The sequence below is a fragment of the Pestalotiopsis fici genome, assembly GCF_000516985.1.
Source record: "Pestalotiopsis fici W106-1 unplaced genomic scaffold PFICI_Scf_2, whole genome shotgun sequence".
Lineage (NCBI taxonomy): Eukaryota > Fungi > Ascomycota > Sordariomycetes > Amphisphaeriales > Sporocadaceae > Pestalotiopsis > Pestalotiopsis fici.
The window spans coordinates 369,183-382,659 of NW_006917092.1; the positions used below are offsets into that span (position 1 = coordinate 369,183).

Here is a 13,477-nt window from a genome sequence, read left to right on the forward strand (position 1 = left end):
CCGTGGACTAGGGCCGTTGGCACTAGTTATAGTGCCAAGTTAGTACATTATTGCCCTGGCATGTAAGAAGTATACGAATACGATAACGACCCCCTATAGGCCAGTAGTGCACGCATTCGTTTACAGTCCCCTCGTTTCCTTCCACGCGCTCAGGTGCGCCGAGCAGCATGGCGGTTGATGGATTGACAACCCGAACTCAGCTCGCATTTTTGCTAGCCGAGCGAATACGGTACGACGGCCTCTCGGACTCTTCAAATTTGAGGAGTAACAAGCACACTGGGATGGTATAAAAGAGACAGGCCACTGCGATCAAACATCATCTAGTCCGTACATTGTTTCCACGTCGCCAATAGTATTAGCCAAAGTATTCGAGATCTTTCTTCACACAATCCCTACATCCATTTCAATTGTCCATCATGGCATCTCTCGAGGGAACAACAGTACTCGTGACGGGCGGGGCCGGCGGCCTCGGCAAGGTGATTGCGACAACCTACCTAGAGGCGGGCGCCAACGTGGCCATTTGCGACGTCAACGAGGCGCGCCTGGCCTCGACGCGTGAGGAGCTCGAGTCGACGGGCCGGTTCCTGGCCACCAAGACGGACATCACCGACGAGGCGGCCGTGGACGCGCTCGTCGACGAGGTCGTGGCCAAGTTTGGCCGTCTCGATATCCTCGTCAACAATGCCGGCATCATGGACATCTTTGATCCCGTCGGTGAGCTCAGCAAGGACCGCTGGGACAAGATTCTGGGCGTCAACCTTACCGGCAGCTTTCTGTGTATGCGCGCCGCCGTGAAGGCGTTTGAGAAGCAGGAGCCGGTTGGTGGTACCATTATACAAATTGGCAGTGCAGCCTCGAATTGTGAGTTAATGTTGATCCATTATTCTATTGAGCTTGTTGTTACCGAAGCAATGGGTTCCCTAAAACGAATCAGAGAGGAAAACTATGTCATCATCTTATCTCGGAAAACGATTGCTAACCTTTCATCGTGCAGTGGGCACCTGCGCAGGCGCCGCCTACACAGTGAGCAAGCACGGCGTGGCGGGGCTGGTCAAGAGCACGGCAGGCTTTTACGGCGACAAGGGCATCTACGCCATTGCGCTGCTGCTCGGCGGCATGAGCGACACCAACATTGGCGATGCGGCGGGCGGTTTCGGTGGCTTCAACGCCACGGCCTATTCCAGGTCGGCTGCTGCCACATTCAAGCCCGAGGAAGCCGTGCCGCTGCGCGATGTGGCAAAGTACTGCGTCTTCTTGGCTGATCGGTCCATCGCCGCCACGGCCAATGGTAGCTGTGTGCCGTTTGCCAGGAATTGGCCCAGGCAGTAGATTAGCAGGGAAACATTGAATTCATCCAATGTGCAAAGATGAACTAATGGCCCGAATAAACAAGCAAAAAGGCTCTTCCATGATTCTAGAATATTAGGGACTTTCCATCAGGGATGACAGCATATAAGCACTTGTATTGAAATCGTGGACCATTTTCTTGTGCATGTTAGGAAGTGACATTGATCAGGCTTGGGGGGCAATGGAGCAAGCAGAACAAAGATAACCTCGATACAGATGCATCGGGCTTCCAGAGAGGCACCTGTTGTGAAGCTCGAAATATAATCAACAGCAGATAGCGAAGACTGCGATGGACACTAATATGACTTTTTCTTTTAGCCTCTTCCAGATTGTTGTGATTTAAGGTAGAGACAAGAACCATGACTTCGTGGTAGCTGGATTGATGTAAAGGGTCTCAAGAGCTCCCGCAAACTGTTGATCAATACCACATCCCTACTAGCGTCGCTGTATATCTAGGTATATACACTTGAACTATCAAGCATTATTTGAGGCAAGCAGGTCGGCTGGCGACAGCCTTGATGACTGAGCGAGCCTGCGGGGCAGGGCGGAATGCTGCAGTACTATTTGATTATTTATCGTCGCGCATAATGTCGTGTAACAGTGTGGTAGCCTATCTTGCCTATGTGATAGGCGACAAACGGCGAGGGATTATACTGGCTCGTTTCATGCTACTGGTTCTAATGAGGATAATCCTACAATATGTATGTAGCTTACGAATGCCATAGACCTCCCTGCGTTTCTCAAGATAGCAGGGTCATATTTTGCGAGCCACGAGGTACCGTTCTAGAAATGATGCACGATATTTGGACTGAAAAGGTAATTGATGAGCCTGGCACTCCCTAACAATGCAGAATCTATAGTGCTTCATCGACTATCACGAGCTTGTACTTGCTCTGCAACTGGGGGTATACCATGCGCGCCATTATTGGGAGAATCCAAGAACGTTATCTTGGCCCAATATCCTTCCTCGATCACCAAGAACTGCCAATACTGATGTACATATAAGAATGGTGCGTTTCGGTAGACTAGAACAGGAATTACTAAGGTTTCCAGTAACGTATTGCTCCTCCTGGTTTACTGTTTGAGACTCCCAAGTCCAACACAATGACCGCCCTACAAGATGTTATTGATCAGCTTTCCAATGCTTTTTCATCCTCACCTAGTCTATTCATTGGTGCATTGATTGCATTCTATCTTGTTAGCTCGTCCGTATACTCATGGTATCGGCTTCGGCACATTCCAGGACCATGGTTTGCGTCTTGGTCATGTATGTTTATCCTTCTTTGACAGACACTCATCATTTCCAATCGCAACATCATGCACCATCAATGATTATGTCATCTTTCCCAACTCGTGACTTTGCAGACTGATGTTAGTGTATCAATTGACACTGATCAAATATTGCAGACCTATGGATGTTCCGCCAGGGCCTAAACTTCCGTCAAGGTATCATCTACCGAGGCATCACCGACAAGTACGGCCACCTGGCGCGCGTAGGTCCCAACGACCTCATAACCGACGATCCAGACGTGATCCGACGCATGAGCGCCGCGCGATCGCTCTACGGACGGTCCGACTGGTACCAAGCGATCAGAATGAACCCCCACCAAGACAGCCTGTTTAGCATGCAAGACACGACGGCCCACGACAAGCTCAAGGCACAGCTCTCGTTTGGCTACGGCGGTAAAGAGAACCCGACCATTGAGGACGGCGTGGATGAGCAGATCCAGGCTATGCACGCCCTCATTCGGCGCAAATACCTCTCGGCCCCTCCCACGGCGGGGGACATTGCCTGCCGCCCCCTCGACCTTGCCGTCATCTTGCAGTACTTTACCCTCGACTCGCTCACCCGCATCGCCTATGGCGAAGCCTTTGGGTACCTCAAGACCGACTCTGATGTCCACGACTATATCAAGACGTCCGAGGACTACGTTCCCATCATCGTCATGTGTGCTGAGATTCCATTTCTGAGGCACCTGTTTATGAACAAGACGCTTCTCGCGTGGATAGGACCCAAGGCAACGTATGATCTATCCGAATTTTCTTTGGATCACTCAATCATGTTTATCGCTCTCGAAGAGTCCAAAGTTCTCCCTTAATTACATAGCAAACAATGGAGTGATGAGCAGCTGACAATTTCATAACCACCAGTGACAAGAAAGGCATCGGGAAGCTAGTAGGGTAAGTCCTATTCAAACATGCTAGTATATTCCAAGACCAAAGAGGCTGACATTGCATAGTGTAGCAAGAGACATTGTCAACAAGCGGATGAAGTCAGAAGCAGAGGACCAACGGGATATGCTTGTAAGTATACTTGCCCAGATGTGCCTGACCTGTCATCACTGTATGGAAAAGCAAGGATGGGCTGACTAACATGTGATCTCAGGGCTCATTCATCCGGCACGGCGTCGGTCGTGACAAGCTCGAGGGAGAGATCCCGTTCCAGATCATTGCCGGCTCCGACACGACGGCCACGGCGCTGCGCGGCACCATGCTCAGCCTCATGACGACGCCGTACGCCTATCAGACGCTGCAAAGAGAGATTGACGACGCTGTTGCGCGGGGTGCCATTTCCAGCATTGCCAAGGCCGAGGAAGGAAAGCCATTGACGTACCTTCAGGTAGGTGTGCTTCTTGCCAGAACGGCTCTTTTTTGCTCGAGTTACTGATTCGGATTGTTTTGGTGTTGATGTAGGCCGTCATCTATGAGGGTCTACGAATGCATGTTCCCTTTACAGGTCTTTCCATGAAGCAAGTTCCGCCTCAGGGCGACACGATCCTCGGTCACTTTGTTCCAGGCGGCACCAGGATAGGTCACAGCTTCATTGGCGTGGAGCGGTCGAAGGAAATCTTCGGCCATGACGTCGATGTCTTCAAGCCAGAGCGCTGGCTAGGCATTGATCCCGACAAGAAGCGCGAGATGGCCCAGGTCGTCGAGCTCGTCTTTGGCCACGGGCGATGGGGATGTGCGGGCAAGCCCGTCGCACTCATGGAGCTCAACAAGATATATATCGAGGTGAGTCGTTTAATTTATGTCATGTTTCTTCGTTGATTTACGGAACATTTGAACTCACACTTTTCAATCCATAGTTGCTCCGACACTATGACTTTCAACTTATTGACCCGAACAAGCCGATGCGTATCATGAACTGCAATATCTACTTTGCCAGTGACCTGTGGGTACGAGTCACGGAGCGCTCTAAATAGGCTTGATCGAGATGTTGCAAGCAAATTTGGTTCATCCCAGGTGTATCGTTGTGTCAGCTGAATAGATGCATGGACATGGAATTGGTTCTTTTAGTCTTCATATGACATGTCTACTTGAGCTCGTGCTACTCACCCTTCATGTACTTCAAATCATGGCCTGAAGCTGTTGGCCTAAGAAGATCTTTTGTCAACTTGTGTTCGGCTCGTATACACGAATTAAAGGTTGAGATGGCACTCATGATCATATTTGGCTATTTTAGCAGCTACGAGATGTGAAAATGACACAAACCATGAAGCTTATTTGCAGAATCTCTATAGCGAGCCAACAAAAAGAAAGAAATCCACAATCGCAGGCATTTCTACGTTCTCCAGAACGCATTGGTATCCTCTTCGCAAATAACACATTCCATCATCCAGCCAGGTAATTGTTACAAAGTGCGCACAATGTTTTACGATCGACACGTAGCACGCACATGAAAGCTATTGTACAATACGTTGCATCCATCCTCATGTCTGGAAAATTGAGTACGATGGAGTAATCCCAGAAGTTAATCCTCGTCGGCAGCAGCACTAAGATTTGGTGAGCAAGAGCATGGGAAGGTTGAGATGGACGAAAAGACTTACGACTTGCGGCCTCGGCCACGCTTGGGCTTAGCAGGGGCGGCATCCTCAACAGCAGCAGCAGTCTTGGACTTGCGTCCGGCTCTTCCCTTGGGCTTGGGTGCAGGTTCCTCCTCGGGCTCCTCGGGATCCTCCTGCTGATCTTCGTCGTCTTCCTCCTCGGGGGTAGGCTCCTTCTTGGGAGCAGCTTTGCGACCGCGAGCCTTCTTGGCTGGGGCAGGTTTCTCTTCCTCGGGTTCGACCTCATCTTCCGACTCGGCCTTGACAGCCTTCTTGGTAGCACCCCTTCCACGGGGTTTCTTGACGGGAGCAGGTTCCTCCTCAGGCTCTTCTTCGGTCTCGTCTTCATCCTTGACGGCGGCCTTGGTAGACTTCTTGCCACGGCCCTTGGGAGCAGGCTTCTCGTCATCGTCCTCAGCCTTGGCAGCAGTCTTCTTGGCCTTCTTCTTGGGCTTGACATCCTCTTCGTCTTCTTCATCAGCGGCATCGGCCTTCTTGCGGCCACGCTTCTTGGGCTTGGGAGCCTCGTCATCATCCGCAGCCTTGGCCTTCTTGGGACGTCCACGGATACCCTTCTGGCCAGGACGGTTCATCTCTGGGTCCTATGTCACATGAGCATGATACTCGTATTGAAAAGCCAAAGGGGGATGACATACGCCATTGAAGTCCTCGGGATCAATGTGACCCTGCTCGATGACGCGTTTGATCTTCTCCTGTACATCAGGATGGTCGCTAAGGTATAAGAGTCAGTAAACGTGTGTTCGCAAGAGCAAGACACGAGAATTCTCACGTCATTTCATCAAAGCCGTCGATGGCGTCGTAGTCGTAGCTGCCATCGTCCTGCTTGATTTTCTCCTGAACGTTCTTGATCGACTCGCCTGAGACGCAACCCCTAGACATCATGGTAAGTTATGAGAGTTTCACAATCCATGTATCGAAATTCATGGCGGCTGCAAATGGTGGATGATGGGCGCATGATGCTTACCAGTGACGCCAATGCCAGCTACCGTGCTCTTGGAATTTAACCCAAGCACCGAAGCGAATCTCGCCCTTGGTGATCTTTGTGCCCTCAGCCTTGCACACTGCGTCTTTGCAACCAGCGCGAGCGTTCGGCGATACCTCTGGCAGTTTAGAATTAGCTTAAGCAATGCATACGCGCTGGCTGTGCAGATGTCGAGGTGGTTGGTGACGTCAGAAACGCGACGAGCCAAGCCCAACTCTCCCTTGACCACAGTGGGAAGACGAGGAAAAGAAACATACCAACGCGGTACGACATCTTGTCTCGTAGGATTGAAGGTTGGGTGAACTTTTGTCTTTGGTTGTGAGATGGGACAAAAGCGAAGAAGGATTGTGGACGCAGCTCTGTTTTATGGCCGTTGGTTGACCTTTGAGTGCGTTGCAAGTCTATGGCACTAGGGCGTGAAATGGAAGGGAAGCGATAGCGCTGGCTAAATGTAGACCAGTGCCTTTGAGGTGCCTGCCTAGGTACCTAACTCAGGCAGGGTCCAGTCCCAGTGGGTGTCAATCTGGCGCGCAAAAATTGGAGGAGCTTTTAGGCGGCAGCCAGGCATTCACTGAAGCTTGGACCACTGTTCATTGTTCGTTGGTAGGAACATTTCTGCGCTTTGTCCGATGTCTTGGATTCCCCTTGTCTGTTACCTGAGATGAACACCATAAATAAATCGATTGAAGGAACTGAATAGAGGTCTGTGTATTTCACATGAGTGTTCATTGATGTCTGCTCGACTGCTCGACTGCTGGGATTATACTCGTCGTCTTTTGCTTTGAAGGCGCATGAGACCAAAGGCAGGGACTGACTGTACCCCTGGGACCTACCTACGTCTAAGGCTCGCTGTCCATTGATCATACCTTCTGGTGTAGCCAGATACAAGGTTGGTAGTTGATGGTTTGCGACGCGCCAAATCAAGGTCGTGTTTATCAACCTCCACGCATCTGGTTTCAATCCATACTAGGTACATAATCAAAGTATATATTGTTATCAGGAACAACCATTGCAGTGCTCTTGAGAGGGGTCTAAATATGTAGCTCGAAGCAGCCCAAGCTTTTCCCGCCTCTCTCCCAAACATCAACATTGAACACCACCACACTGTGCATCTTCCGTTGTACTTTTTCTTGGAGCCCCTCTCCTCTTCAATGCAAGCATTGCTACAATAGTCACTGTGTTACAGCGAAATCATCCCGAATACACTAGACGTCATTTACACATTCTCAATTCCTCCTCGGTACTTCTTATTCATTATGAGATAATATATTGCATGCTTCAGAAGATGCCAATTTGCCCTCGGCGAACCAGGTCGTCTGGCACCCGCAGGTCAAGGTCCAACGACACGACCCAGAACAAACAAGATCTGAAACAAAGTGGCGGAACAGGCGACCACAAACACCAAGAAATTGAGATGACAGCGATGAGGAGATATTGGCCGTTTCGGTCCGGTTGTGAAAACGAGACACCAATGCGTTCCAAAACATCGTGCGCTGCGGATGTATTAAGGCCTATTACAAGGACCCAGCAAGGGGTCTTTGGCCTCAAGATGTCGACTCGACCCCAGACTATACAATCTAGAATGTGACGCTCAACGCATCCTTAAGCAAAAGCTACCAAACAGATGGCTTTTACCTGGTAGAAATCGTTTCTACGTTATTGATGAGAACTTGGCGGTCATTATGAAACGATTGTAGGCTGTTGAACAGTCAAATCATAACCGTGTAGCTGTCACGAGTGGCTTCATTTACATCCTTTGTTTGAAAATCAAAGATTTCTACCTCCTATCTATGCAGGTATGCTCCGCCTAATGCTGCAACTGTGAAGAGAAATGACTATTCGAATAAGAAAGAAAAGGGAGAGGGAGAAAGTGGGATGTAATCTATTCAATGCGGTTGAGTGTCAATTGTAGATCAACGCACTCGACAGTGGTCAATTTTCCATCTTGAATGGTAAAGACGAAGTTGTCCGCGGCCAGCTCAAACCCAATGTCCTGCCAAGTATGTTGGTCGTTGAACAATCCGCCCTTGCCGCCCTCGGAATAGGATCGTGGGGCAAGAGGCGGAGCCGTGTCTGAGTGCACCAGACGATGCGCCACTTTGATGGTACCATCGGTCTTGTATTGCGCAGACAGCGACTTTGAGTACGAGTTGGGGCCGGTAGGGAAGAATCGCAGTTCCTGCTCGGTGGGCATCATGCCGCCCAGGGTGTTTACAAAGAGTCCGCTGCTGTCGACGCCTTCAATATAGAATGACTCCATGCGCAACCCGGGAGCATCCTCATCTACTGAGATTGTGAGATTGGTACCCTCGGAACCTTGGACTGCAAAAGTTCCGGCTAGGTTTTCTTGGGCATTCTCAGCAGCGGCAGCCTCGGCAGCAGGAATGATCAACTCGCCAACAGCATTGCGAATAATAAAACGGGCAAGGACGGAAGTAGACCCAGTGACGAGGATGGAGTAGCCAATTCCATGGTCTGGAGATAGAGCAAAGATTGCATTGTAGTCGCCATTTCCACCGGCCTTGGTGTAGAGGTCAGAGATTCTAGTGCGGTTCGAGCCAGGAGTAGCAGGGACGGCCAGGCGCTGGATCTCCCAAGGCGCACCGACGACTTCTGCCAGGGATCCTGTGCCACTCAGAGGCTTCATCCACTGTTGAGTTGTTGCAGCAGAGAGCAGCTCCGAGTTCAATATGGACAGTCCAGCAGCGCGAAGGTCTGATGTACTGGCATGGAGACCACCAGATCTACAAACCATATTAGTAAGGATGCATCAGCGGAGACAGGCGTTGATACTTGCCCTGCAACAATCGGAAGATCTAGCCCCCATGACGAAGAATTGTCGACAGTTGTGCGATTGATGGCGTTGACGCCAGGGCCGCTGGGTACCTTGTCTGACATGCCCTCAAGCCCCAATGGCTCAAATAGAATCTCTCGGATGGCCTCCCCATATTCCTTGCCCGAGAGACGAGCAAGAACTTGCGTGAGAACAGCAAACCCACCATCTGAGTAGACGGCGGTTCGGAAGGGACTGATGACAGGATACTTGGTGCACATGGAATCGAAAAGTTCTGGAAGCAAGGAAAAGAACTGTCAGCCAAATATCAGTTGAAGTGAATGCAAGACTGGACTTACGTTGAGGTGTAATTATAAATGGGTTGCCACTGTCCAGGAGAAGCTCTGAATTGCGGGTCAGCCATGGCTGCACTAAGAGGTGAAATAAGGAAAGGAATGCTAACTTGTGGCTCCTCCAGTTCCAGCTTGATGAGAAGCAAGCGCGCCAATCGTAATATCCTCCCAAGATATATGATTTAGACTATTGCTCGACGAGTTTGTAGAGTTGCACGCAAGCTCGGGAATGTACTTTGTGACAGGATGGCTGAATATTTCGATTCCGGCTTTGGCAATAATGGCATAGACAGTAAAGAGTTTGGATACACTGCCGAGCTTGGATATCGTCTTGTCGTTGAGCTGTCCAGACGTGAGTGTCACTTGCTGGCTGTCCCCGACATGGTGGTAGCTGTACAGAGACTGGTTGGTAGCGGCTGAAAAGACGTCGATAGCAAAGGTGAGGTCAGTCTTGTTCAGGGTCCCATCGTCAAATAATGCATCAATGACTTCCGGGAAAGCCTCTATAGCTTCGCGGATAGGTCCCGTATTGGTTGGATCAAAATTCGAGATAAAGGATGGGCCAAGGAGCGGAACGAACTCGGAGGGGCTGAAACCAGCGGCTGCGATGCCGTTGATGGTCGAAGCAATCGAAAACCCAAGAAAAGCTGTCCGTCGCATCGTGGTGGAATGGTGTGTTTTACAATTGAAATATCAGAGTTGATGGAAAGAAACAGAAGGAAAAGTCAAGGAAATCAGTTTCTGGTGGATGTTGTATCGAATTAATTCTCGAGTAGCATACTCTTCCACAAGTTTATATATCTCGACCATCCCGTCGTACGCTTCGCCCATCGACAATCACATCTAACGTCATCGCCCGTAGCTTCAGCTGCCATCTTGGCAAGGCTGCACACTTTTTACCATTTACGGCATATAGGGCTGTGAGCTGACTACAACCTGCTACTAAACAGCGTGTGCTCATTAGTAGCTCGCTTTTCGTGGTTAATAATGTCAATAACAAGGTCGGGATTGAATACGCACGTGTTGATAGGCTGACTGGTGATGATCGGCACATTGGCAGAAGCACGCCTGTGTTCAGCTCGGAATCCGCAGTCGTTGGACTAGTGCATTGTGACGGCATTAGGAGGAAGGTAAATAAAGAAACTGAGTGCTGACCGGTGCTTTCACTGCTCTTCTTAGCGTGTAGGAAGCTTGGCCTTCTATATTTCCTAATCGGGAATTGGGCAGTGTCAGTAATAAGCAGCTAATCCTCCCGACTGAGGCGATTAGTGGATACGTTTCTTGGTATACAGAGTCAAGGCACTGCAGCACCGCCACTTGGATCATGCCAAGGCACAATTTTAGGCCTAACAGCTCACCTCCGTCGAGGCCGTACAGACAGCCATGAAATTGTCTCGCAACACAAGAAACATGAGTCCTATTCGGGAATGATGATTATCCAAGTCCTGGTTACACAGCATGGTCAGTATTCAAAAAGTATTTTCTTGGTTCCACATTCCGAGCAAGTCAAGTTTAGTCAAGCTTCCGTTGAGCAATGCGTGTATTGTGTGTAACAGCCATGCAGTCAAATCAAAACGAGGGCCATCCAAACTTGAGGCCACATGGTCAAGAAAGAAAGAAAATATCAGGACCCGGTATTTTGGTCTGCCCATTTCCTTCCTGCACCAGTAATATATTTGTCCCTGAAGTTCGCCAGATCATATAAGCGTCTATGCATGGCGGGATGTGGGTCGTCTTCGCGAATGAAAACTCTCAAGTTTTCAACCGTCTCTGCCTTTCATTCATTTGGACACTGCTAGCGCTTTCCTACCTCACAATTAATCATTTGCATATATACCTCTGGTATTCGGTGCCTCGTTCAAATAAGCGAGGCAAGAGGGACGGGCTGTGCGATGGGATAATGAGATGGTTGTCGACAGGACCTCGTATATCAGCACGAAAAGAACAACGGGGGTTGTTTTCCTGTGGGACTCTAAGCACATGTGAAGAACCGATGCCGGTGAGCTCAGAACAAGAAATGAGCTTGCAAAAGACGGAAGAAAAATGAATATATTTTCCATCTAAATTGCACTCCATCTCTCATCCTCTTAATCTTGAACTCCAAAGGAGGATTCGGTGCCCGAACCAATGCCAGTCCGTTTCACCACTTGCACCTAGGTAACTCAAAAGCTTGAATGGCTACACAATGTGTCCTCTTTCTTTGCTCGGTACATCCTGTTGGACTTGGACGCATAAGGTACAGAACTATAAAAAGTAGTCCCGATGCTTGACTCTGGCAACAAACTTCAGGAGAACACAGAAGCCCCGAGTACAAGAAATTAAAATAAACAAAATGTTAAATGAAATTCAAATGAGTCACAGCGTTAATAAATGTCGGCCCAGTCGCCGAGGGCCTTGAGAGTCCGCCTACATAAATGAAGCACCTCCCCTCGAATCTTACCGAACTTTCAGCCACACTTTTGACGCTCAACTCGATAACCATTACCTTCAGAAATTATCATCAACAAGGAAACAAGTCAGGTGTGATTCAAATTTTTCAAAACTATTTCTTCTCACCTGGCCACGATCTGTTCGTGTTGATACTCTGGCATTTTCGTTCGATTCGCCATGATCGTATCATTTTTCTTGATCGCCGATATTGGAGACATCTTGTTGCAGCCGCACTCACATGAAGCACGCTCAGTCGAATCGCGCAAATCTTAATATTCAAGGCATCACTTGAAAAATATCAAATCCACGGAGAAACACAGCAGAGACGTCTTATTTTTGACAAGCCATCGAAATGGACCAAATTCAGAATGAACTCGAGCTCATGGCTCAAGGCGCAGCTACCATCTGTCAGTATGCAACCTCCAAGTCCGACGCGGTGGAGCGATGGGTCAAGTTGTTTGGGTATGCCCGTGCAGAGGCCGAGAGCAAGATAGAACGACGCCGCGAGGATATCAACTCGACCACGATCTCTATGGAGCACTGGGACATGATCCGAGAGGAAAAGGAGGCAGAAGGACATGACAAGGAGTCATACGAACATTCCATCGACCTTCTCAAGCATAGGCAACATTCATCACAAACACCCAAGTCTACCGCGGCAGTGGCACAAAAGAGACCAGCAAGATTTTTATTGAAGCTCGAAGGCCCACTCCAAGACATCAAGACGGTCCAAGAGGCCGCAAGCCTGTCCTGCCCTCCAAAGATCCGACAAGGCAGCGACGATTCCGGGCGCCCAGTGCGCTTTTGTCAAATCGACAGCGTCGCCCGGGACAAGATTATCAACTTTGTCGCAGGAAAGGCATGGGCATATGACTTGACATCCAACCTCCTCCCGGATCGGACCGCCGAAAAGAACCTATCTCCGACCTCTGCATACCCCATGCTGGGCATCGACGGGATGCTTCCACAATTTCGAGGTGGCGATCATGTACTTCCGCGCGACAATCAGTACCCAGTGTGGTATTTCTTTTACGGAACACTGGCCCAACCCAAGGTGCTACAGTCGGTTTGTGGTGAGGAGCAGCCAACCTGGAATTTGCATATTTCATACATTTTTGGTGGCGACTTGAAGACTTGGGGTAGAAAGTACAAGGCCTTGGTTGACCATGAAGGTTACGCAGAGTCAAAAGCTGTTTATGGGTTTTCGTATCTTGTTGTATCAGAGGAAGTAGAATTGGCGCTAAGAGTGTACGAGACGGAGAAGTACGAGGTCGTTCGGTGCACTATCCATTTGGCGAGCGGTAGGCGAATCATGAAGGGATTAACTTTCAAGTTTGTCGGAGATGAGGTACTGGAGCCTTGAACGTATCCCACGAGCGTGAGACAAAGAGGGAGGGGGGATGGGAGAGGATTCCAGCAGAATGTATGCGAATAAAGAAGTGCGAAGATCAACCCCCACGAGATTTTGCCTGACCACTGCCGAACACTGCGCCATGTGATGCAAAATGTTGTATCTCATTTTAGACAGATAAGGGACTGACCTTGTGGAGCGCATGATGGCTTCGGCAAAGAGGATAGGAACGCAATCATAGTGCATCATGATTTCATAGGGTCCTCATACAGCAGCACGTCACTCATATCCCCTAAGCTGGCAAGCACCACGGTTCCCAAATAGGGCAGGTTTTGGTACAGCCAAGCCACTAAGTCAAAGGTAGACCACTCTTTTTCACCAATTATATCTCTT

At 49.5% G+C, this 13,477-nt stretch overlaps 5 protein-coding genes across 5 annotated transcripts; 3 read left to right on the forward strand and 2 right to left on the reverse strand.

Moving 5' to 3' along the window:
• Positions 1-416: 416 nt before the first annotated feature.
• Positions 417-1,329, forward strand: PFICI_02256 (uncharacterized protein; the record flags this gene model as incomplete). Its single annotated transcript, XM_007830837.1, has 2 exons — positions 417-861; positions 995-1,329. 2 exons carry the CDS (start codon positions 417-419, stop codon positions 1,327-1,329), a joined length of 780 nt encoding a protein of 259 aa, XP_007829028.1.
• Positions 1,330-2,451: 1,122 nt separating this feature from the next.
• PFICI_02257 (uncharacterized protein) lies at positions 2,452-4,553 on the forward strand (the record flags this gene model as incomplete). The annotated part of the gene is made up of 7 exons (XM_007830838.1): positions 2,452-2,614; positions 2,755-3,370; positions 3,499-3,528; positions 3,588-3,651; positions 3,734-3,967; positions 4,042-4,362; positions 4,437-4,553. 7 exons carry the CDS (start codon positions 2,452-2,454, stop codon positions 4,551-4,553), a joined length of 1,545 nt encoding a protein of 514 aa, XP_007829029.1.
• Positions 4,554-5,101: 548 nt separating this feature from the next.
• PFICI_02258 (uncharacterized protein) lies at positions 5,102-6,450 on the reverse strand (the record flags this gene model as incomplete). The annotated part of the gene is made up of 6 exons (XM_007830839.1): positions 5,102-5,123; positions 5,178-5,776; positions 5,831-5,906; positions 5,965-6,066; positions 6,160-6,295; positions 6,435-6,450. 6 exons carry the CDS (start codon positions 6,448-6,450, stop codon positions 5,102-5,104), a joined length of 951 nt encoding a protein of 316 aa, XP_007829030.1.
• Positions 6,451-8,059: 1,609 nt separating this feature from the next.
• On the reverse strand, positions 8,060-9,963 carry PFICI_02259 (uncharacterized protein; the record flags this gene model as incomplete). The annotated part of the gene is made up of 4 exons (XM_007830840.1): positions 8,060-8,921; positions 9,008-9,245; positions 9,310-9,354; positions 9,414-9,963. 4 exons carry the CDS (start codon positions 9,961-9,963, stop codon positions 8,060-8,062), a joined length of 1,695 nt encoding a protein of 564 aa, XP_007829031.1.
• A 2,122-nt stretch (positions 9,964-12,085) lies between these two features.
• On the forward strand, positions 12,086-13,096 carry PFICI_02260 (uncharacterized protein; the record flags this gene model as incomplete). Its single annotated transcript, XM_007830841.1, has 1 exon — positions 12,086-13,096. The coding sequence occupies one exon, from the start codon at positions 12,086-12,088 to the stop codon at positions 13,094-13,096; it is 1,011 nt and encodes a 336-aa protein (XP_007829032.1).
• Between the last annotated feature and the right edge of the window lie 381 nt (positions 13,097-13,477).